The sequence below is a fragment of the Rhamphochromis longiceps genome, linkage group LG14 (assembly GCF_057381845.1).
Source record: "Rhamphochromis longiceps isolate RC_006_pf linkage group LG14, R_longiceps_female_GT1.1, whole genome shotgun sequence".
Taxonomy (NCBI): domain Eukaryota; kingdom Metazoa; phylum Chordata; class Actinopteri; order Cichliformes; family Cichlidae; genus Rhamphochromis; species Rhamphochromis longiceps.
The window spans coordinates 26,310,189-26,335,914 of record NC_140570.1 but is presented as its reverse complement, the minus strand read 5'-3'; the positions used below and the strand labels follow the sequence as shown (position 1 = coordinate 26,335,914).

General features: G+C 39.5%; 1 protein-coding gene across 1 annotated transcript in view; it reads left to right on the top strand.

The window, feature by feature from the left end:
* The window catches only part of schip1 (schwannomin interacting protein 1), a 251,215-nt gene that overhangs the window by 11,928 nt on the left and 213,561 nt on the right, over nt 1–25,726 (top strand). Inside the window, exons 3-5 of the mRNA XM_085380233.1 lie at nt 3,801–3,868; nt 4,917–5,003; nt 7,399–7,540. Of these exons, the coding sequence (XP_085236359.1) occupies nt 3,801–3,868; nt 4,917–5,003; nt 7,399–7,540 (297 nt within the window). The remainder of the gene's footprint in view (nt 1–3,800; nt 3,869–4,916; nt 5,004–7,398; nt 7,541–25,726) is intronic.

The window sequence follows — 25,726 nt, the reverse complement described above, 5'->3', positions numbered from 1 at the left end:
ATGTGCAAAACATACAGAAAATGAATGTGCTGTGACACAAAATTTTGCTCAAAAGATTTGATTTTGTATGTATTGAATGCAAAAGGCTGCAGTTGAAATTATGAACTTTAGGATGTCTGGCCTGAGAATATGTTCCAAAGTAGTCTTTTTCTTTCCCCAACAAGTATAGTATAAGTTTGTGTGGTGATGTTCAAACTGGGGTAGTTCTGTAACTGGACAATGCCAAGACTACATACTTTAAATAGTTTCTTGTCATCTCAAGGGGCATATTGTCGTCTAGAAAGAATTAAATTTGGAAACACAGGTTTTCCCAGACCTTTCAAATGTACATTTTGTCTTTTAAACTCAACAGAATGAGTTGTATGAGAAACACTGACATATGAAGTTCACACTGCCACAGGTGATCGTGTATTTTAGTGTAATAGAAAAAATATTTGTTGGTTTGTCTGCAAACTACTCCCACACAATCAGTTGTGCAACCAAACTTTTCACACAGGTATCTAAAAGGCCCCTAAAGGTTCTTACATATGTAATCATGTTGCCTAGCAACCACTATCAAGCAATGATCCATTAGTAGTGTTTATGCACCTATAACGCCTTATAAAAGAGTTGTATCATTTTAATTTCCTTGATTTAGCCAGGTTTATTTTTATACTCATTGTTGATATTTCTACATTTTACAATTTAGAGTATGAATATTATGTTACATCATTTGGCACATTAATTTATGAAGTAAGGTTTATTGTATTTAAAGATGAGAACAAAAATGTAAAGTTGGATGAATAACTAGATAAATGTATTTAAGGCGTGTGAATTAGTTCAGCCTACAAAACTCACCATTTTTCCAGATGTATTGCCAGTCCCATGCCCAGATATAAGACGTTTTCATCAGAGCATTCGGCATAAAATCGAAATCAATCAAATCATCAAGAATGAGCTTTCCATACCAAATTGGTCATGGTCTGGTTTAACAACAACTGCCTCCAGTGCTGTTAACTATCAGGATGCAAACTGTGGTCCTGTTGGCCAAAGACAAAGGAAGAAGCGAGGCTGAAAGTGTGTTCTGAGCCAGAACAAGAGAAACGAAACGAAAAGAAGAGGCTGGAATATGGAGATGAGACTAGGGATTTTAAATGTAGGAACCAAGACAGGTAAAGGGAGAGAGTTGACTGATATGATGGCGAGGAGGAAGGTAGATGTATTGTGTTTGCAAGAGAAAGGCTCTGGGTAGTGAAGAGTTTCCAGATGACTGGAAAAATACAGATGAAGCCGTAAAGGACACTGCCAAAAAGGTGTTTGATTCTTTACAGAGGAAAGAAGACAAGGAATTGAGGAAAGTATTCAAAGGAAAAGGTTAGAAAAGATAAAGTCTGATAGGCTGGGAGAGGTAACAAAGGAAAAAGCTTATAGTGAAATGTGTATGAGGTTGAACACTAAGGAAGGAAAACTTGTATTGATTGGCGAGATGGCTGGAAAGGATGTTAGGGTGGTTACAGATAGAGATGGGAACTAACAAACGAAGGAAGAGTGTTGAAAACAAGGAAGGAGTACTTTGAGAAGCTGATTAATGAAGAAAATGAAAGAGGGGGACAAATAGAGAAAGGTTAGTGCAGGAAGTGCAGAAGATTTGTAAGGAGGAAGTGAGGACAGCTATGAAGAGATGGAAGGACTGGTGTTCCAGAAGACATACCTGTGGATGTGTGATGGTGTCTAGAAGAGAGGTCAACGGACATTTTAACCAGAATGTTTAACACAATCCTGGAGAGTGAGGAAATGCATACGTATTTGCAACAACACTGATAGAAACAGTGCTGTCTTTACTTCCTGTAGCTGACACAGTGAGGCAAAGAGCTCCTCTCCTCACTAACAACTAAAGAAGTTAACGTTTATGACACTGAACGACACTTTAGGAAGAATTTCAGTCGTCAGTAAACCTCCTGTTTCAACAACACTGAAGTTTTAGACAGTTATCATAAATGTTAACCTGTCTGGCACACACAGTAACATTAGCCACTTAGCAATTATCACTTAGCAGTGAGGGAACCATAGCTGAACTTAGCATAGAGTCCAAGACCTAAACAGAGCAAATGAAAGGTGAAAGTCTGGAGCAGAGCAGCGGTTTCAGGACTGATGAGTAGCGCTGAGGATGCAAAGAGCTGCAGAGAGAGAGCAGCAGGCAGCCGCAGGCAAGATGATGAAATGTAACTTTTCTATTTTTACAGTAATTTATTAAAATGTGTCACCTATTTTGATGTAGCAAACTGTGTGGTCAGATTTAAAAGTGAGTGCTCTGTTTTTCACAACTTATTTTTATTATTATTATTATTATTATTATTATTATTATTATTATTATTATTATTATTATTTTAAGTATAAGTAAAAGCACCCTTTATCCATAATGTATTTGTAACTTTTCCATAATGCTCTTCTACAATAATTACATTATTTAGATGTTAGGTATTGTGCTGTTTGCTGAACCCTTAGTTTATTAGTATGTTCTAAAATATATTTTATCTTCAGGGTCTGCAATGAAATTATCTAAATAATTTGTGAACTGGATAAAACCTCCAAACCAACACCTTTAAACTTGATCTTAATCTAATACCTGTTTCAAATTTGTATGGAGTCCTGGCAAAGTCGGTATCGACTTTGCAATTGCAGTATCGTGACAAGCCTAGTAATAACTACAGAGAGATAAAGTTGATGAGTCATACCATGAAACCGTGGGAATAAGTGGTTGAAGGGAAGGTTAAGGACAGGGGTGATGATCAGTGAGCAGCAGTATGGCTTCATGCCATGAGAGTACTATAGATGCAACTTTTGCTTTAAGAATTTTGATAGAGAAGGTGAGAGGGTTTTTTTTTTGTGTCTTTGTGTATCTAGCGAAGGCTTATGATAAGGTACTAAGAAAGGAACTGTGATACTAAATGAGAAAATCAAGAGTGGCAAAGTGTGGTGCAGTACAGCGAGACATCAGTGAGGTGTACAGTAGAAGTGTCAGTGAAAGTTCAAGGTGGGGGTGGGTGTAAGCTCAGTGATGAGTGCTGAAGCCCTTCTTGTTTGTGGCAGCGATGGACATGTTGACAGATGATATTTGCAGACAACACTGCCGTGTCTAGTGAGAGTGGGGAGCAGATAAGGAGAGCCTGGAGAGGTGGAGGTATGACCTGGAGAGAAGAGGAATGAAGTCAGTAGAAGCAAGACAAAATACATATGTGAGAATGAAAGGGAGACAGGCAGAGTAGTAAAGAAGTAAGGAGTAGAGGTAGTGAAGGTGGGTGAGTTTAAATGTCTGTGGCAGACCATTCAAAGCAACAGACAGTGCATGAGACAAGTGGAGAAGAGGTGGAGAAGAGCTGCCAGGGTTGTTTTTTAACAGAATAAAAGCAGCAAGAGTGAAAGGAAATGTTTACAAGATTGTGGTGAGACCTGCTATGACCTACTGTTTAGGAGAGTGGCTCTTCTTAGCGGATACCCGGCTAGTTGGCACCTGCATACGACATATGCTGCTATGCATCAGCATTATTCCAACTTACAAATCTGTGTTAATCAAGTGACTCAAATATGCGCCCTTATTTGAGGTTAGAAGGGACTGGTAGCAACAACAAATTATAAATCACCTGATTTGACTCAGTTATGTAGCTATGCCAGGCAGTATGTGTGTAGGTGTTATTAATTACACATACAGATAGATATACTACATATTTATTATCATACAGCTTTTCCACTGTCATATGCGTATTCCATTAACACTGAGAATTATAGACCATGCTGACATATTGATGTTTTTCAACTGCCAGGAAGAAGTGAAAAGGTATCATTGCTACTGCAACCACAGCGGAGGCCAAGCTGTTCAAAAGATAGAAAGGTGAGACCCTGTACAGAAATCTGCCTGTTCATAAATGAGCAAAAAACCCCAAAGCACACGGCATTCTCCACAATAGGAAAATGCAATGTTGGATTTTAAAGCTATCAGAACCATTTTGCCATAACAGCACTTTATTTCACAATTCCAAAAACATTAGGCAGCTGTGTAAGATGTAAATAAAAAAATGAATGCATGAATCTGCAAATCTTATAAAGCCATATTTTATTCAAAATTGAACACAGATTTAAAAGAATGTACCATGTACCTTTTAGCATTGATGGTACCTTTCCACATATGCAAGCTGCGACTTTCATAGGCACTTGTGCCCCCCCATACCATCAGAGATGCAGGCATTTGAACTGATTGCTGATAACAAGCTGGTTCTTCTTCTGTACGTACACATGTATTCTTCTTTAAATGTTCCTATGTTGGAATTCTGTCATGACTTCCATGACAGAATCATCTGTTTTTAATACAGATCTGCCTGAAGAACCTGAAGCTCATTGACATTCCAATATTGACTTTAGGCTGTGCCTCTTGCACATAGAGATTTCTCCAGATTTTTGGAATGTTTTAATAATATCATATAATGCAGATGATGAGATATTCAATCATTGCAAATGCCGAACATTATTCTAAAACAATTCAACAATTTGTGCATGCATGTTTTTGCAGATTAGTGAGCATCTGCCATCTTTATTTTTGAGAAACTATGGGTCAAATTACTTACCTGTTACGAGTTAGTCTAATTAGTTACATTACCACTTAATTTTCCAACCTTTGTTTGCCCTCATGCCAGCTTTTTGAGGCATTTCCATCAAAGTGGGATATTTTTCTTTAAATGTGGATTTATGACATTTGCAAAACATTGTTTGCTTTTATGTATGTTTTTGAAATTGGGGTTTCACTAGCCTAGTATGTGCAGTAACCCCTGCAGTAACAACTTATCATTTTTTAGATGATTTGCATACACCATGTTCTGTGTTGATGCCAGTATTTATATTTCCAACCTCACATTTATTCTTTATCTGCACTGTTATCGTTGTAGAAGTTGTCCACGTAGGAGTGAGATGGAGGACGACAATAGCCTTCACCGCCGTGATCAACAACAGCACCTAGAGATAAAGGCTGCTGTGTGAGTATCACTTTTGGCTGCTTTATGTATCATTATGATTATTTGTACAATACCCAGTCATAACAATAGATTCTTACAATATGAAAGGCTTTCATTTTGAATGTCATCCATGTTCAGTTCCTTTCAATTCATTCTGTTCTTTGGGGTCATGGACTTGTGGGGTCAAGGGTCACTTTGAAAGCATTAACTCTTGTCAGCTTTCATCTACGCAGTTACACACTTGTAGGTGCGACAGGGAAGAACAGCTCTGGCTTCAGGCTCTCACTTCATTGGAAGCCAAGGATAGAAAAAAAAAAATTTCTCTATAGGATAAAAAAACGTTGACAGATAAGGAAAAAGTGTTTGGATGAACTCAGAGAAAAGTCAATGAAACAGGAATACACGGAAATGGAGAGACTGAAAAAGCAAAGGGAAAAGGAGAAGCGAAGGAAGCGAAGGAAGAAGAAAAGGTAGTAGCTTGGAGCTAGAAGATGTGGTTTAATTCAATTTGTTCCATTTGCCTCAGCTGTCTCTCTGCTCCACTGGAGGTGAATGTGTTTCTCCATCGGGTAATTGATCCTACACTCCATCCTGGAGTCTGCTGTTGAGGTGACTACTGGGATGAAAGTGAGCGGAAAGTGAAAGATGGAGAGAAAGCTGTCTGTAGGTTGGAAACATAGGCTGGGAGAGGACAAGGTAAAAGGAAAACATAGACAAAGTTAAGCAAGAAACTGAGGAGAAAGATGTTTGAGAATGGCCAAGAAGGAGAAGTTGTCTTGGAAATTCAAAGAGCTAAATAAGAAGATGAGTTAAAGAAAGAGAGACAGAAATCTGGTGTGATGCACTTGTTTACTTAATATCTTGCATCTTGGCAATATTCCTTCAGTTTTATGAAGAAACAGAACTGGAAGTGAACTATTTCACTTCCAGTTCTGTGTTCACTGTGTTTGTGCTTTTTTGTTTGTTTGATTTTTTGGTGAGCATTCAAATTTAAGTTAACCTTTATTCATAATGATAGCAAATTAAAAAAAGAAGAAGCAAGAAACCTGTTTTGGCTCAGTCTTACAACTATGCCAGACAGACAGTATATATACTCACACATATACTGCAAATTCATTATTGTATGCTATCATACAAGAACAAGCCCAGCAGTACTGCAGATGTGCTTAAAGCTCTGCACCAAAGCTGTTAAATTTGATAAAAATTAAGTGATCGGAGAATAAAGAATGAGCTGTGTTACATTTCTTTAATGGGTAATTGTTAGACTTACTTACGCCTTCTTAGGTATTTCTATGCTCTCCAGCCACTTTGTTAAGTAAACTGAATTACTGCCAATCACGGGATACCAACAAAGGTATTTCGAGGTTGGTTGACCTCCTGAAGTACAAACCATGTATCAGAAAAGGTAATAATGTGATTTGATTTGATTCAGAAAATTTTAAACTACTTCACATTTATCTCAGGTTTATGGTCAGACAAAGAGAAAATAGTGAACATCTGTTGATGTTAAAGGAGAATAGACAGACTGTGTTGATCTTACAGTAATGCTACAGTAACAAAAATAAGACATTTATACAAACAAGGTATCAGAAGAGCATTTGTGAATGCACAGCATATCCAACCTTGAAGCAGATGGGCAGCAGAAGACCACACCGGGTGACACTCCTGTTGGCTAAGAACAGGAAGCTGTGGCTACAATTCACACTAGCTCACAAAAATTGGACAATAGACGACTGGAAAAACGTTCTCTGGACTGACTCTTTCTGCTGCATCAATGAGATAGTAGAGTCATAATTTATGTAACACATGAAAGAAACAATTCAGGTGGGTAGTCCTGGTGTAATAGCGTGGGATATGACATTAAGTTTACTGTACTCAAATTGCCTCCACAGTCACCAGATCTCAATCCAGTAGAGGACTTTTTGGATGTGGTAGAATGGGAGATACAAACCATGGATGTAAAGCTGACAAGTTTGTAGCAACTGAACACTATCATGTCAGTATGGACCAAAATGAGGGATGTTTCCAGCTCCTTTGTGAATCTATGCCATGAAAGAGTCAAGAAAATGTTTAAGACAGATTGGTGTCCAACTCTGCACTAGCCATATATCTAATGAAGTGTCCAATGAATGTTGTTGTCTTTTTTACATTATTTTTCTTATTTTTAAAGTGAGTAAGAAAAAACAACACTTGCTTGCCTTTGGTTATGGCAGCACAACATTGTGTAGTTTATGCTCAGCAGCTATCACTCCAACAATCGTTCATCAAACATCCTTGAAGCAAATACTTAACATGGCTTCTAAAAAGTTTCAGCAAAACCATTTCCTTTCACGAAGAACTCCAAAATTTAACACCCTTTTTTAAAAAAAAATGCAAGATGTCTCAATAAATACATTTTGCTGACTTATGTCACCAGGATCCAGCGTGCCTGGCGTGCCAGTATGTCCCGTAGAGAGAGCTGGCAAGCACAAGACAAGAACCGAACCAATGATCATTGGAGAGAGACTGTGCCTTCAGAGAGCCTCCAGGAACCTGTGATGACCACCAATATTTCACCGGTGAGACTGCGAAAACAAAATCAGACAGCCATATGGTGTGACATGAGAATGAGCCAAGTGCTCAGAGATGTCTTGAGTGAGTGATCAGCGGTGATCTGTTGTTACAGTAGAGAATGAATAACAAATGGGGGGAGAGGATGCACGGATGGGTAGACTAACAAAGACGAGAGTAAAAAAGAGGGAGCGAGGGAGGGATGTTTACCTCTAGTGTCATTTGGGGGACTGCAGGGGTGTAGGTGGATGGGATGCCAGCTGGCACTGTGCCCAGATCTGTAATTAGCCGTTAATTAGGTAAATTTTCAAAGCTGGTTGATTGATTAATGAAGTGCCTATGCCCTTGTCCTCCCCCATCTTACCCCCACACTCCCCCCAATCTCCTCAGGGAATGTGGGGGAGCATTAAACAATGCTCACAGGGCATGGCAGCCAAACAAAAGCCAGAGAAAAAAAATAACTGCATAAGCAGCAGCTGATAAACAGCGAGAAGACAAGGAGAAAAGAACAAAGACAGTCAGAAGCAGATGCAGAGATAAGGAGATGATTGCAGAGATGAAAAAAAGATGCTTTTAGATCGCCTCAACTTCTAAGTGACACATGTGGACGCAGAGGCGCGCACATTAGTCTGCTGCGCTGATTCCCCAGTCTGTGTCGGCTCTCACAGTTTAGTAATCACACTGAGCCACACACACACACAAGCTACCCGCGCACTCCTGCCCACGTTCTTTGCAGAGACTCAGCACAGGGAAAAAATGATGTCATGTCTCCGTACTCACTAGTGTGTGTGGGTTGCATTTGTTTCCCACTCTCTTTTTAAGCAGTGTTAGAGGAAGCAAGAATCCCTTAGCAAACAGATGGGCTAGTATCCTGGTGAGACTCAGTGAGTGTGTGCATGTGCTTTGTTTATTAGGTTGTTTGTTCTGGTTGAAAGAGTTTGTTGTTCATTAAACAGCAGCAAAGTGTCTCGCTAATTAGAAACTTGCTGTAACTTAAAAACCAGGATGACAAAGAATCCCCTCTCTTCTTGAAAAATCAAGTATGTTACTCTTCACTATTGCAATATATTTAATAAATAAATATATTTTTTTATTTGCAAATTTTATGTTAAAATATGCTGGACTCATGAAAACGATGGACTGTATTATGCTGCTAACACTTTAGTCCTATATTATAATAAATTGTTATACAATTAGAGGAGACGTTGAATCGAGTTAAATACTTTTACCTTAATTGTGGCTGTTAATGTTATTTCACATCGACTGAACAATTGAAATACTTGTAATATCACCAAGCAGCCCACACCTATGCACGCTGGGGCTGCTGGTGTACTGTTGTTAAGTAACGCTTAGTCAGTCTTTTCCTCCACTACTTCAAATTGAATGGTGTAAAGTTTACCAAAAAAAATCTTTTGAGATTAAACACTTTTGCTGAGAGTGTTTACTGTGAGTCACTCACTCCCCAATCTGCCTTACCTTTTTCAGTTTGAAGCTCTATTTTGGTGGAGTAATGCTGGACAAGCTGTGCTGAACCTTTGCCCTCTGTACCGCCTTGCCTTGCCTTCTCTTGCACCTCCGCCCACAGCACACTACACTCTTAACTCCATTTTTTTTCTTCCCCTCTCTGCCTTGTCACCACTCTCTCTGCATCGTTTTCTCTCTTGCTTCGTCTGTCCTCATTCAGACTGTATCACTCTGCTGTGGCTCTTGTGGTCGCTGAAGGACAGACATTCATCAGCATAAGGCCAGGGTGCCATGCTATGTGTGTGCATTTGTGAATGTATGTTTGTGTGGTTCTTCATGTTGGCTCATGTGGGCTTGAAGGACCTTGCTGCTGGCCTGTAGGGGAGGGGGAGGTTCAAACATACTTCAATATCATAGTTCCATGAAATATGCATGAACACACACACATAGAGGAGACACTGCAGCACTGTGGTTTTTCCTTCTTTACTTCTTCCAACATTGGAAAACCTCCTAGATTCAAGCTCACCTTCCCAGTACCTCCCAGACCCTCAGCTCTCTCGACCTCCTTGAAACAAGATGTTACATCTCAAGGGGTTTATCCAGATACAACAAATTTCAAGTACTTGTACTACAGTTGAATATTTCCATTTTATGTTTCTTTTTTTTTTTTAAACTTCTGACTGGCACACAGGCTCACAACTGACTGGTTGCTACACATAGCCCATGCGTCATGTAATGATGACTTCACCTCCACTTAGCCCATACACTTGTATTAATTAAAACATGGACATTTGAGGATCAGTAAATGAACCTTTCCTGCCAAGGATAGTCAGCTGTTTTTAATGAAACACATCTTTTTTTTCTCCAGATGATCCCCCTTGGGGGCACCACACACACACACACACACACACACACACACACACACACACACACACACACACACACACACACACACACACACATTTTTATATATATTTTATTCAAAGTTAAAAAATCTCAGTCTCTGGTTTTCTGCTTCCTGGTCAACTCCACTGACTTCCTTGACCACATGAATTGTCAGGATAAACAACAAACCTTTTTTTTGTTGAGCTGGCCTGAGTGTACTCCATATTAAGCATGCAGTTATCAATCGTCATTTAACTTCCAGAAACAGTACTTAAAACACTGGTGTCCACCAAAGTGCTTAACATGCTGAAGGCAAAATCACACTATTACAAGTCATGTTTCTACCAGCCTTCGGGCTAAACTAACATTCTGTCTGTAGACATATCTGGGCAAATTTGAGAACTTACCTGGGAATTGATTAGCTTCACTTTTGAATGCTGATGAGGTCGTGTGGAGTAGTGAAAGCAGAGATGCTAATTCAGTGATATATAACAGATCATTATCTGCAAGCTGGAAACAAATTATGTCTCTGTGCTCCCGCTTTATTTGACCATAATTGTAGACTAGTATTAGGTACCTTGTACAGTTTGTTCTGCATTTCAAATATGCTTTAAAAAGTTTATGTGTACATTTACATTTGAGCATCTATATGTGCTGACTTGATTGCACGAGTAGATCCCCATGATTCACAGCAGAGTGTGGCCCTCTGGGATGGTTTGGTGAGGTTCGTTCAGTCGCACAAACCGAAGATCAAAGCCAAAGTGTTGAGATGAGAATGGAGATAAAACGCTTCAGCTCGGTTGCTGTCATTGCAGAGAAAAAGATACAGCTGGTGGGCGCCTGATGAAATGATTTAAGTGATGTATAGTTAAGAGGCGAATAGGACTGTGAGGAGAAGGATGAAAAAGAATAAAAAGCACAGAGCTGACTGTATTAAAAAAAAGATAAATTACATAACATCCTCTATGCTTAGCTGCATTCAGCTTGTGCGTCCATGGCTGCTTGTCTGCTAACTGTGTTTGTGGACATTGATCTCCTCCTGGCTCTGTGACATGTTTGCACTTTTCCCCTTCCTTTTGTTCAGCCCAGGTGGAGGGAAAGTGTCACTGTAAGCATTTCTGTAGCCTGCGTGGGAGATCACTCTCTCATCTCTCACCGCCAAGAATCCAAAGCAAAGTGACGTCTTCATCTATGCCTCCACCTCTACCCTACTTAATCCCTTTTCCCCACCCTCACTCTATGTCATCCCTTGCTTTCCCTCCCACTGCCTTTCCATGCACAGTTACACATTCACATTCACAAATGCACCCTATGCCCTCCCCCTGCCGTGCACACACACACGCGCGCGCACACACATCCCTTGGTGTTTCTCCTGACAAATTCTAACAAATGTTTTATTGGTGTCAGTTGGTGTCTCATTTGAATTGAATTTATACACCTCTGCTCCAGAGTTGACATCGATCGGGTTTAACTCATTTAATAGCCATGACATTTGCCTATTAGCTTATTTACTGTCAAAACAGGCCCAGGCTCAGCTGGCTTCCTGAGAGACACTAACTCTTGCATTTGTATCCGTTAGGGAAGAAAATGTGATTGCTTGTGCAAAATATAAACTCAAGAAGAATGTTCAGCCCTGAAATACACACAGAGATGGACTAAAATGAATGTGCTTCATCTACAGTTAGGTGCATAATTTGTTGAGAGTTTTGTAGCTTGCATCTGTACACCACCACAGTGCTTCTTAAATCAAGCAGTCTGCATGTGATTGAAGTGCTGACTTTCCTTTTTAATTACAGCCATATTTATACATCATCCTCCATTTTCTGAGGTTCAAAAGTAATCGGACAAGCTAACATAATTTTAAATGCAAGAAATGTTTTTAGTTCTTGAATAAAAATGATTTGTCGTCAATGTTTGCCTTAAGTCTAGAAACTATGCATACTTATAAACAATGTGGGTTGCACAGCATGCACAAGACTAAGCTTATAAGTGAAGCTGTGAAATAGCCACTGATTTTGTGAATGCCCAGCGGGAAGCTATCTTAAAAATTCATCTTGGCTATGTGACAGTGAGATAAAATGAGGAGAAGAGAAGGCTAATTTCTCCAAAGGCAGAAAGAGAATGATGGATGACTGAAAATCTGAAAGGATTAGGAGTTAGAAGGTAGATAAGATGCGGCAGATTTTGGAGTGATTATGACGATAATAACTGTGCCTTTGAAGCCTTTATGACTCTACATTTGCGTGGGTATGAGATCAAGTGTATGCACGGGCACAGGTATGTCAGTCAAAATGTCTGATTCCTTCTTTGTTGCTGTTTCTATGTCTTCATACGAGGTAGATGTTAACTCTTACATCCGTGGACCTGGAAAAGTACTCGTAATTACACGCTCACATCAGCTTGTGTACATACATATAAACATAGCAACAGTCTTCAGTGGCACATTAAAGCCCTTCCAAAACAAATCAATGAAAGCTGTTACACAAATGAGGAAAAAGATGACAAATGAACAAGAGACAGACAGTAAAATGGATGTCGATCCAGAAGTAGGAGAAAAACGCTAAGTATCGTGAGGGAAAAGGGAGTCCTCACTTTTTATTTTTGCATATCCTTTTTTTGTGAGCACATGGTCTTGAATCGCTTGATTGGATATTTAAAGCAGGCTGTGTGCAGCATTTAGATGAGAGCAATGGTTTACAGCTGGTGTATAGCGATTTGATTAGATGCTGTAGCTCACTGCAAACGCCCCACAAGCTTCTAATTGGTTATTTATCTAGAAAACATGCCATTTAGCTGACATTACTTAAACTAAACAAGCATATAGTGGCATGCGTGCTCACATGTAGTCACGCACAGACAGAGATGTGGCACACACACATACACACGCACATATATATATACTATAGCACAACATAAATCTGCTGAAAGCATCTCCAAACCATCTACAGCAGTAATAACAATCTGGTACCTAAGGCTATATGCTCTACTGTTCATTTCAGCACACTTCTCTTTGCACTCACACCTTTTCTCCGATTGCTCTTCCCCCCCCTCTATTGCAGGTCCCAGTTTTTTTTCCCATCATCACTCTTGCTTACGCTCTTTCTCTTAAGCATGATGTTTTGTCCCCCTCTTTTGTCCCACTCTTTAGCCTATCACATACGCTGTTAGGAGAGGAGGGGGGGGTCGCTGTCTTATTTAATGAATCATTTCAATGTAAGCAGCTATCTCCTGGAAGTTTTCAGTCTTTTGAATATGTGGCTTTACAGCTGAAGGCACCATCCAAAGTTGTGTTTCTTAATGTTTACAGCCCTCCCAAATACTGCACAGACTTTTTTAATGACCTCAGTGAACTGCTGTCTGTGATCTGTGATGATTTTGACTGTGTAATTATTGTTGGGGATTTTAACATCCATGTGGACAACCCTCAGGACAAAGGGACTAAAGACCTGAGTAACACTCTGGGCAACTTTGGGCTGACTCAGCATGTAACAGAGGCCACACATAATAGAGGACACACTCTTGACCTACTGATCTCCAAGGGCCTGAGCATTTCAAAGGTTACTGTGTCTGATGTGGGCCTGTCTGATCATTACTGTGTTTTCTTTGAAAGTAAAATCTCAGCCCACATAAATATATCAACAACAGTGATCACAAAACGGTGTATAACTGAATACAGTAGTGCAATTTTTAACCAGGTCTTCCCATTAACACCTGACCTGTCCAGAGGGTCAGTCAATGAGCTCGTCAATATAGCTTCAGTGCTAACATGTTAAATGTAATAGACACTATTGCTCCCATTAAGGTGAAGGTTATCTCTGGAAGGAAAAAGTCTCCCTGGAGAAACTCCACACTGGTGAAAAATGAAAAAAGAGAGTGTAGGAAAGCTGAGCGCAGATGGAGAAAAACAAACCTCCAGGTTCATTATGACATCTATAAAGAGAAACTTCACAATTATAATTTACAACTCAGGAGTGCAAGGAGGTCCTACTTCTCTGACATCATCACTAAAAACAGCCATAATGCTCGGGTCTTATTTTCTACAGTTGACAGGCTAACAAACCCTCCTGTGTCAGTGGCAGCTGAACTTCATTCAACCATGGCCTGCAATGACTTTGCCAAATTCTTCACAGAAAAAATCCAAAAGATTAGACAAGCAATTGGTACATCAACAGCAGATCCAGGATATGTACTGTGTCCACCAAAAAACTGTTTAAACACCATAAAACAGTTTCACCCTATTAACAGCAAAGACCTGGAGGACATCTTAGGTCAACTGAACTCCTCCTCCTGCTGTTTAGATGTCCTGCCAACAAGTTTTTTCAAAAAGGTCTCAAAGACTTTGGAGTCAGACCTGTTACAGATCGTCAACTTTTCTTTAATATCAGGTGTGTTTCCAGAACCACTAAAAACTGCTGTAATTAAACCTATACTAAAAAAGGACAATCTTGACAAGACACAAATGAACAACTACAGGCCGATCTCAAATCTCCCATTTTTAAGTAAGATCATTGAAAAAGCAGTTTCTCAACAGTTCAGTTACTTCTTAAAACAGAATAACTGCTATGATGTTTTAGACAGAACCACAGCACTGAAACCGCTCTGACCAAAGTGTTTAATGACATATGTCTGAATACAGACAGTGGAAAAATGTCAGTCTTAGTTTTACTGGATCTCAGTGCAGCATTTGATACAGTTGACCACAACATATTACTCAAACGACTGGAGAACTGGGCAGGTCTTTCAGGAACTGTACTAAACTGGTTCAAAACATACTTAGAAAACAGGAAATACTTTGTATCAATAGGTAACTTCACATCTGAGCAGACAAGTATCACATGTGGAGTTCCCCAAGGTTCCATCTTGGGACCCTCTCTGTTTAACATCTACATGCTCCCACTGGCACAGATTATAAAGAACAACAAAATAAACTATCATAGCTATGCAGATGACACACAAATATATATCACAATGTCACCAGGAGCCCGAGGCCCTGTGCAGGCTCTTGGTAAATGCATTGAGGAAATTAATGGGTGAATGTGTGTGTGAATGGGTGGATGACTGGATATGTAAAGCGCTTTGGGGTCCTTAGGGACTAGTAAAGCGCTATATAAATACAGGCCATTTACCATTTACCATTTAATGACTGGTTGTGCCACAATTTTCTCCAGCTAAACAAAAACAAAACTGAGGTAATAGTCTTTGGCGCCAAAGAAAAACGATTACAGGTCACCAGAGAACTTCAATCTATACATCTAAAAACCACAAACCAGGCGAGAAATTTGGGTGTAGTGATGGATGCAGACCTAAACTTGGAAAAACACATTAAGACAATAACAAAGTCAGCTTACTATCACCTCAAGAATATTTCAAGGATAAAAGATCTGATGTCTCAACAGGACCTGGAAAAACTAGTCCATGCATTCATTTTTAGTAGGCTTGATTACTGTAACAGCATCTTTACAGGTCTACCTAAAAAATCAGTCAGACAACTACAGCTCATTCAGAACTCTGCTGCTCGAGTCCTCACTAAGACCAAAAAAGTGGACCACATCAGTCCAGCTCTGAGGTCTTTACACTGGCTGCCTGTCCGTCAGAGGATAGACTTTAAAGTTCTGATGCTAGCCTATAAAGCTCTGAATGGTTTAGGACCAAAATACATCAATGACCTCCTGACCCAGTATGAACCTTCCAGATCCCTCAGGTCATCTGGATCCGGTCTTTTATCAGTTCCCAGAGTCAGAACCAGACACGGAGAAGCTGCATTCAGCTTTTATGCTCCTTATATCTGGAACAAACTCCCAGAAAGCCTCAGATCAGCTGAAACACTCAGTTTATTTAAATCCAGGTTGAAGACTCACCTATTCTCAGCTGCATTTGAATAAAGCACCAAATCCACACTTTTAAGCTTAAATTTCAAAACTTACATTTAACTACTGATTTTATCTACTGTTCTGATTTTATCTGTTTTGATTTTATATACTGTTTTGTTTGTTTGTTTGTTTGTTAATTAGTTAGTTAGTTTGTTTGATTGTTTTAATCAATTTTAAATCATGCTTTTTATTTGTTTTTGTTTCTAATGTCTCTGTAAAGCACTTTGAATCACCTTGTTGTTGAATTGTGCTATACAAATAAACTTGCCTTGCCTTGCCTTGCCTAGGCTCAGTTCTCAAGGCCAATGAGTCTTCCATAACGAGATCCCCTGAGGAGAGAAGAGTAGTGTAAAGAGCAGCGGGGACAGCAAATGGGAGGGGAAGAGCTGGGGTTTGATCTCCTTTCTGACCTGCACAAATAGTGCAGCCTCTAACTAACCTTTCACTACCACTTCTCTTTCTCTCAGTCTCCCTTAACCCACCATTTACGTGTTCCACTCCCCTCTGTTCAGGAGCCATCTATCATTACTGTCCATTGACCCGATCAGATGCATTATAATCTTCTTCTGACAGCACTCCTGCTGTGTTTGCAATACACTGCACAGCGAGAACGGCTGAGGAGAAGCGCAGACAGTTGTCCTTACAGAGGAGAGGGAGTCTGGGGTAAAAATCAAATGGGTGCATATCTAAAAGTGAGACAAAACGTTCTTAGGAAAAAAGGAGCTTTTACAAACACTTATCCACCCATGTTCTGGAGTTTGTCACAAAACTGATTCTTTAAAGATTGATTTTCTGCTTTCAATAATAATCTCTCTCCTGTTATTTGAGTTCACTACAGATTACCCACAGTCCTTATTTCATCGACCAAGAAAGTCAAGCAGAAAGGAATGATGTGCCAGTCAATGACTGTTAAACTAGAGTTACCTCCCTGATATCATAAAGTCCGGGCTGTGGCAGCTAGCTGCTGTTTGCCTCATTAGTATGTGCGCTAACAGAGTGGCAAGCTGCTCATCCTTCCTCCGACAGCGTTTTAGCAGTTTAAGCGGGAGTTCAATAAAAGTGACTCTTAATGAAATGCTCTCTGGCCATTTAGGGAGACATGGTCTCTGGCAATTTTGTAATGGTTGTCTTTACACAATCTGTGTACTTTCATTGACTTTTGGCGTATTTGTCAAGGTGCACCTTTCAAAAGAAGTATACAAATGAGCGGCAACCAGCGTAGTCTTGTGTCAGCATGGCATGATGGATATGTTGTAATTATAGAACATATTCATCATGCTCCCTGCTTTATACCTAAACACAATTGGTTTAGGTATAAATGTAAAATGTGTAATTTTATTTCTGTATTGCTAGAGTTAAACTTAAATTGCAGGAGATTTTTTTTGAAGAACTCCTCAAAAGCTTCTCATTCTCCACTTTCTTGCTTCAGGGCTCAGTTGATTCTGTGTCAGTGTTTTCGAGACAAGATAACATACTGAAAAATGTGAGATGGTAGCTTCTGCACAGTTAACAGTTACTGATTCATCCGGTATTGTAACATTGACACTTGTGACAACACACGAATAATATCATAAAAATGTGGCTGGGTGTGTGAAGCTCGCTCAGGTATGCTCAGGCGATGTCCTCTGTGTGAGTTTCTGACAGCTCAGTCTGCCCTTTCTCGTGTTTTTTGATCAGAGAGTTAGGAATAAAGGGGCAAGGTGTTGCCCTTTTATTTGATGCATACATTATGCACCAATAGTTTTCACTGCATCACAAATAAATAAATAAAGCAGCACATTAAAGAAGTCAAAGATCTAAGATTCCTCTGGATCAAACACCTTTTTCTTATGCAGACCATGTGTACGAGTTGATGAATATAAAGTGCTTTAATGTTGTCGGGCTGTAAGCATGCTATTGTTAGGTCAGAAATCTTCTCAGCAAAGAGACTCTGCTTTGAAGTTTTGCATTTGTCTATAATAGTTTATTAAATCTTTGAAGCTTCTGTGAAGACGCTTGTGTTTGCATATGCATTCATACTAACTGTACTGAATAGAGCTGTGTGTATGTGTGGACCGGATCCATACATACATGTGTATGTGCACGTGTATAATGTGCACTCACATACAGAGCACCTGTCTAGTTTCCTCTGTAGCAGTTTAAACATGGGCCAAATGTGTCCTCACAGTTTTCTAGCGTCACCATGGTAACAGTGAACTTGCTCAGAATGTCCTTATTTACTTATGCAAATGACTTCCTGCAGCCCTCCAGCCTGTCAATCAAGATTGCAAGCATATTGGAAAAAATATAGTTAGAAAGGTGAGAACTTTCAGTCTTTGCTACAAGCTTATGTAACCCTCACTTAGCTCCAGTTTGTATAAATCAGTGCCTCCATATGTTTTTGTCTTCTAATGCTGTGGTAAATCTCATATTACCTAACGGACCCTTTGTTGGGTTTCAAGTTGAAGCTTTTCTCTCATTTATCCATTTGCATTTATCCTTTAATCCATCCTGTTCTTTGTTGTGTTTCCTAATGCTGCTTCTTAATGCTACTTAATTGTTAACTGTCTGTGCCAGTTTCATGCTGATTCATCTGCATTATGTAATTTGTTTGCAAGATACAAATAGTGGGAATGTTTTGTGAAATTAAAATTGTCTGTCCCGAGCCAGACTAGCTTGCTTATATACTTTTTCCAATACTTTGCACAAGCTACCAAATATCTTTCCGCTCTCGTTCCCTTTTTTGTCTGTCCTTAGCTTTCGCCTTCCTTGAGGTTTTGCTTGTTTATTCTCTTCTTCTTGTGACTTCTTCCAGCTGCTTCGTCTTTTGCTTTTATTTTTCCATCTGCATTTTGCTCACTAACCCACTATCCTTTGAAATAAGAGAAAGGAGAGTCATTCTGATTCTTTAAATAGTGCCAATTACTTCTTTTATATATGATCTTCTGAAATAATCATATTTCTTGAGCATTTCTTTAACAATATTTATTTGTTAAAATGATTTTTTTTTAAATGCTGTATTATGGTCAAGGCAATACTAGTATAAGCTACTTAAAATCTGACATTAGATTATTTCCAAGTCAGGTGACAGACTGCCCTTTTTGATTTGGGAATGAAGCACTGCCCCAAATGAAGGAATTAAAGATGGATGAGATGGATTTGTGGTATGTCTGAAATGTTAATTGGCTGACTGTAAGCTTGAGCAGTTCAGCAGTCCGATTTTCTGCTTTCAAAAGATCTCTTATTACGCTGGTCAACAATTTTTCAGACGTTATCTGCTTGAGAGGATGAGAGGTGAGCTATTTTTTTTTAAAGATTTTGAGGTGCTCAAATATGACAGTTAAAATAGATGATTGGCTACCATTTCCAAGATTTCCTGCTCTTTTCTCTTTGTACATGTTGCCCTTGGGATTAATTTTTAGTAAATACAACATCTCCTTTCACTGCTATGCCGATGATATCCAGATTTATTTACCTTTGAAATCCGATGTTTGCATGAAGTTAAAATTTGGTTATCACATAATTTTCTTACATTGAACGAGAATAAGACCAAAATCATAGTCTTTGGTAGTCACACTCCGCTAGACCAGTTAGCTGATGCCTTAGGCCCTCTCGCTAGCCATCTTTCGTCCACTGTAAGAAACCTCGGAGTGTTCCTGGATGGCTCTTTTAAACTCGAGAAACAGGTGTCCACTGTGGTAAAAAACAGCTTTTACCAGTTGCGTCAGATTTCCAAAGCAAAGCCGTTCCTTCCTTTAAAGGACCTTGAAAAGCTTATCCACGCATTTATTACATCCAGATTGGACTACTGTAACTCCCTCTACTCGGGCCTCCAACACTCCTCTCTTTGCCGGCTCCAGTTAATTCAAAATGCAGCTGCGCGTCTTTTAACAGGTACGAGAATTCATGAACACATAACTCCAATTTTAGCCAAATTACATTGGCTCCCTGTTAAATATCGTATAGATTTTAAAATTCTTTTGTTCACTTTTAATATTTTGAATAATTTAGCGCCCAGTTATCTTTCTGATTTACTCCATTCATACAATCCCAACAGAGCACTTAGATCGTCCAACCACAGGCTCCTAGCACAACCTAAGACTCGAATGAAGTCGAGAGGCGACCGGGCCTTTGCATCCGTGGCACCCAGACTCTGGAATAACCTCCCCGTTCATATTCGCACTGCTGAGTCTATCCAGTCTTTTAAATTACGTCTTAAAACTTATTTTTTTACTTTGGCTTTTGATTCTGTCTAGTTGGCTGTTTTAGCTTGTTGCGTTGTTACCTATTGTTTGTTGTCCTCTTTTATTGTTTGTTTTAACTGTCTCATGTTTTTATTGACTGTGAAGCACTATGGTCAACACTGTTGTTTTAATATGTGCTATATAAATACATTTTGATTTGATTTGATCAAAGTTTTTATTTTAACAACTGTGTTTGTTAAATAGATGAGTTTTAATTCTGAATTGTTAACTTTTTTCATTTGTTTATGGTCAATTCATATGATAATATTTAATCTTTCTTCATTGTGTAACAGTTTAAAAGAGATATATAGATACACGGAGAGATAAGAGTTAATATGAAACACATATACATCATATTTAATGGAAAGCACAGCAGAGCTATTTCAGTTCACAAAAAAACTGGACTGAAATTATTTAGAGCCCAGCAAGCCCAACCAGGGAGGTCAAGATGTTGTGTCAAGGTGGCATGTTGTGACTTGTGATTTATGTCTGTGGATATCTCCACAAGCAAACTTATTTTATTTGGTAATGTAGTGCACCAGAACAGGAAATGCAAAGGTTATCTGCCTTTTGGTGGTGCAAGTCACGTTATTTTAACAGCATAGTGTGAAAGAAAATGACAAATATTACTTGTGAGACATATACTTATTTAACATTTTGACAGTACAGTGCCATGAAAAATCGTTTTCCCTCTCCATGATATATTTGTTTTTTTGCACACTTACGGTTTGTAAGTCATTAAACTTTCAATATTAGACGAAGATAACCCAAGCAAATACAAAATGCACATTTTGAATGATGATTTTATTTATTATGGGGAAAAAAAACGTTGACTAGTGTAAGCTGATAGCTTGTTCTAATCTTACTCAGTTTTACATGTTGTGGTTCAACATGAGAAAAGCCGTGATATGAAACTGAGTTTCAGGACAGATGTCGTCTGCTCATTGTGAGTGTGTTAGACTTCATTTCATTACCTTTTTCTGGCTTTCCATTTATATTAGAAATATACAAAGTAACATTACCATCTTTCCAGCCAGCATTTGTGAGGACATAGATGACATAAATAAAGGCTGTTCATCAGTAGATAAAACCTGCCAGAGTTTCTGTGCAGTGTGAGTTCCATAGTCATTGATAGTCATTTGATTGTACAGTCAGTGACAGTTTCTAGACCTCTGCAAATAACTCCTTCCATATCTGATCACAGTCACTGTGTCAGCATTTCAGGCCTGTCCAACAGGGATGAGATCCTCAGGCAAACCTAAAACTGTCATGCGCCGTGGTGCGCGGGCACGAAAGGATCCAGGCGCAGACTCCGAGCTAACAAAAAGACACTTTAATAAAACAACGAAAGGCGACCCGGGGAAAGTAGAGAGCAAAACAGAAACTAAAAATCCGGGGAAACAATGACACGAGGAAGCCGGGATCGGGACGGCGGGGGGGATAGAACGGAACCGTGGGAGCTCGGGAGGGAAGTGTGGCAGTCCGTGGGGGCAGGAAGTCCGTGGAATGGCGAGTGGGCCAGGTGAGCACCGCGAGATCCAGTTGAGCCGGAGGACAGGCAGGTAGCAGACGCCGAGTAGAAACCACTGTGGGGATGACTACGGACTGGCGTGGAGCATCCGTCAGCGCCGGATTAAGTGGATCTCCGTGTAATCACCGGGATGGAGAGCAGGTGTGCTGGTGATGGCCCAGCCCGGGGGTGTGGCTACCCGAGCATCACGCATTCCACAGACACAGGACCACGGACCATGACAAAAACAACATAGAGCAAGTCTTTGTATCCCTTTGCTGACTGATCTAGAGGAGGTGGCTAGGGACATGTCCACTGCTTTGGTGACCCCAAACCAGCAGAAAATGAATCACACTGTGAAATAACAACATGGATTTTTTTTTAATGGCTTGGGAGAAAGATCCTTGACATTTTGGGTTCTTTGACTGGATGATTGCCACCGGTGGTTGTATGTTATCGATTTCTCGAAGCGGAACCAGGTATCCTCTTTGTGGAGCAGTTTCACAAAGCTTGTTTGGCGATAGCAAAAACGAGACACTCTGGGTCTATAGCTGTGTGTGTGGCCAATGACTATTCATGAGTTACTGTTCAGTCTGTGTGATCGTCATGGTGTGGTATGTGTGGAGAGAGGAAGAGAGGTTTACTGTTTACAGTTTTAACATTTACTGCGAGAATGAGCTCATGTTTCTCCTCCTGCTGTCATTTAGCAGATGCTGTTTCTTGTCAACAGTGAACAGAGAGATGAGCAGAATTAGTATCAAACCCACGATACTAAGACAATAATGCAAGTGGCAGAAAGACAGTAAACAAACACTGACAGAAAAGAGACAATGGCATCTGCTCTAACTGAGCTGCAGAGTGAGTGAAACCTCATGTCTCTGATGTACAAAAGATCCTTGTTTTTTAATTATATATGTATTTTTTAAAGTTAAACTTTATTTTCATTTCATATTTTTCCATTTTCTTTTATTTAATAAGGAGCCTATTATTGCACATGTATCATGGCCATATAAAATATAACGTTTCATTTCCTTTTTTTCTAGCCAACTACAACCTGTCATAATTATGTAATGTATATTTTGACATACAGAGCAGGCCTATTATAAACATATATGTACATATATATATAATCAGTCACACCCCAAGCGCTCACTTTTCTCAGGATCTGTTGTGTATAGCAAGAAAGGCGTGCGTGTGTGTGTGTGTGTGTGTGTGTGTGTGTGTGTGTGTGTGTGTGTGTGTGTGTGTGTGTGTGTGTGTGTGTGAGAGAGAGAGAGAGAGAGAGAAAAAGTGAGAGTAAGTTAATTTCATGCAGTGTTACCTCATTTTGTAGCATAAAAATTAGGATGATACATCATTATACATATTCAATGAGAAGCTAGCTTACATGCATAAGAGGTTGTCTGAGGGATGAAGAGATAAAAACCTTTGGTGATAAATTGATTTTTATGCAGTTTTCAGGGAGAAAAATGTTTCAAAGATAAAAAAAAAAATTCAATTTCTGCCCACAAAGAACTCTTTTTAAATTGGTTAAGTTGTTACCCTTATACCACGTAGCAGTGTTGAGATTGCATTTTGAGTATCCGGCGTATCCTCTGGAGGAGTTTTATTTGACACACCCTCCCCCATTATATTGTTTACTCCTTTAACTAAGTCAGTGTTTAGTCATTCCTGCTGATGATGAAAATGACTTTATAGTAAATCAGTGTAAAGTGAAAGGAAGACAGAAGAATGACAGCTAGCTGCATTTAAAAGCACTGTTACTTCTTATTACACTCATGCACTCATATAAATAGTCATTATCTTTTAGCTTCATTGTTTTTTTTGTTTCTTTTACTCAAAAACTGTATTTTAGTGCAAAACAACACATTATTTTTTTTGTAAAAGTGACATCTGCACTTCCAAAATGAAATAACAAATTTAATGCATGAGTAGCCCAAGGCTATTGAAAATGATTAAAGATTTGCAAAACTATTATGTGAAGAGCATGAGATGATGTTTCTTTTTGTGTGCTTTTCCAGCTCTATTTCACATTGTGACTTTTGTAACTTTCATTTCTTTTGCTCTTATACTCTCTTTTATATTTTACTCTGTCATTTTTCTTTTCTCTCTCCAGATTTCAGCCAAAAAGTATGAGACCTTATTAAATCATTTCTGGTGCCTTGTGCACCTTCCGCAGTGGCAATGCTGGACAAGGTCAGAATACTGATAAATGGAGCACACGTGTACTCGGGCAGCCAGACATTTTTTATTTCAGGCCATACAGCTCAGATAGTGTGAGGGAAGCAGATCGGTGATTTCATGTGTTGAAATAGAGTCTGAAATTCAGCGCTGCCCCGCCTGCACAAACCCAAGCATTTATTAACTCCTCGTTAACCTTCAATGAAGAGTGTCTTTTTTGCTTGTGGTACAATAAAGCATCCAGTATCTATCTCTTAGATGTCTTTAATGTCACCTCTGTATTTTCCGCTCTGTCTGACACAAAGAGGACAAACATTGCACACCGAAGCAGAAGCCCCACAATGCTTCACCACCTTAAATGAGAATGATGCTTCGAGATAAGCTCTGAAAGCCGCAGAGACATAAAAGATACAAAACTGGTTCTATAAATAGTAGCAGTCTGCACAGATCCTCAAAGCAGTAGTTTTTTCGGGGAGGAAATATTTTTTTCACTTGCTTATTTTACCACAAAGACTGGAAGCTGCTACCCTGGCTCTGCCAGAAAGTCTACCTGCTGAAACCTCTAAAGCTCACTAAAGCCTTTCTCACACATGGCTCAACATAGCTAGTTTTGTGAATCGGTTAAAGTGACAGCCTTTTGTCATTCAGACTGAGGTCACCTTTACATCCTTGTTCCTCAGTGCTTCATTTATACACAATTCAAAAGGCATGCAGACTCTTGAAAATGTTTTCACTTTCATATTTTTGCTTAAAGGTACTGCCGTATATGCGAGTGCTGACCCTTCCCATCGCCTACAGGCTACAAGAGAGCTCTCTTTTGGGTTGGGTTGAGATAAAATGTTATTAACGTCATATAATTGTTGTTTAAGGCATGCCCCAGAGTTATCCTGTTCTTTGCAAGCTAAACAAAGCATAAGACAGTCATATATTTGTGCCTGCTTATTTGTATCGCTGCTACATGCAGCTCTGAATTGTGCCATGCTGAAAATGAATATGGCTGAGCGTGTATTGCCTGATTACCATCGCAAAGGGATCACATTGCTCATTCATACAAGAAAGGTGCCGACAGCCATATGTAAAGGAATTAATAACACATTATTATATGTTATACCTTTTTATTTAATTCATACAAAAACCTTGAATGTCTTCATTCAAGAAATCATAAAAGTCATTTAAAAGCATTCAAGGATATAAATATCAAAACACACCATTAAAATAGCACGATTCATTTTACTGTTACACCTCACTGTGTAGCCAAATGCACTTGAGCGAAATCAAGATAATTCAGCAGCCTGTTAGAAGTAGGTTGGCTGTATCAGTGACAGCAGGGCTGGTGACTGTAGTAGCATGTGTAGAGGCTATGTAATGGTTATATTTAGCATCTCATCTCCCAGACGGTTCTCTGAGCACACACTCGACTGGCACAGCAGCCTATTCTGGTGAGAACTGTGAACACTGGGAACAGTTAATGCCGTTCTGGCCCAGACAAAGCGATATCGTCGGGAGTAATCTTTTTTTTTTTTTTTTTTTTGGACAAAAGTTTTACTACACATTTCTTGCCTCTGTGTGAATGATGAGTTTTCCAGCATCTATCAGTTCTCAAGCCTCACTTCTAATACAGATACTGATTTCCCTCTTTTCTGTAACTTTTGAATTCCTGTGTGTGCGTGTGTGTGTGTGTGTGTGTGTGTGTGTGTGTGTGTGTGTGTGTGTGTGTGTGTGTGTGTGTGTGTGTGTGTGTGTGGTTTTTCCCTCTCTCACCTGTATTGTCTTTTTTACCTTCTTTCATTCACTCCCAAAGCTCGTTTCCCTCAGTAATCTTCCTGCCAGAATGAGAGTTGGAAAACAGGCTTTTTTTTTGTGACAGAGGCCCTGTGCTTCGTACGTCGCTTACTACATCCAAGATTAAATGAAACATCCAAGACCAAATCATCGCGCTAACTCTGAGCTCGCTATTCCGGTTCCCCGAACACACCTGTTGTTGACGATTAGTATAGCTGGATGAAGTAATGTGAGATCACTGGGTGGCCCAACAGGGGCTACGCATCGATAGTAGAAACA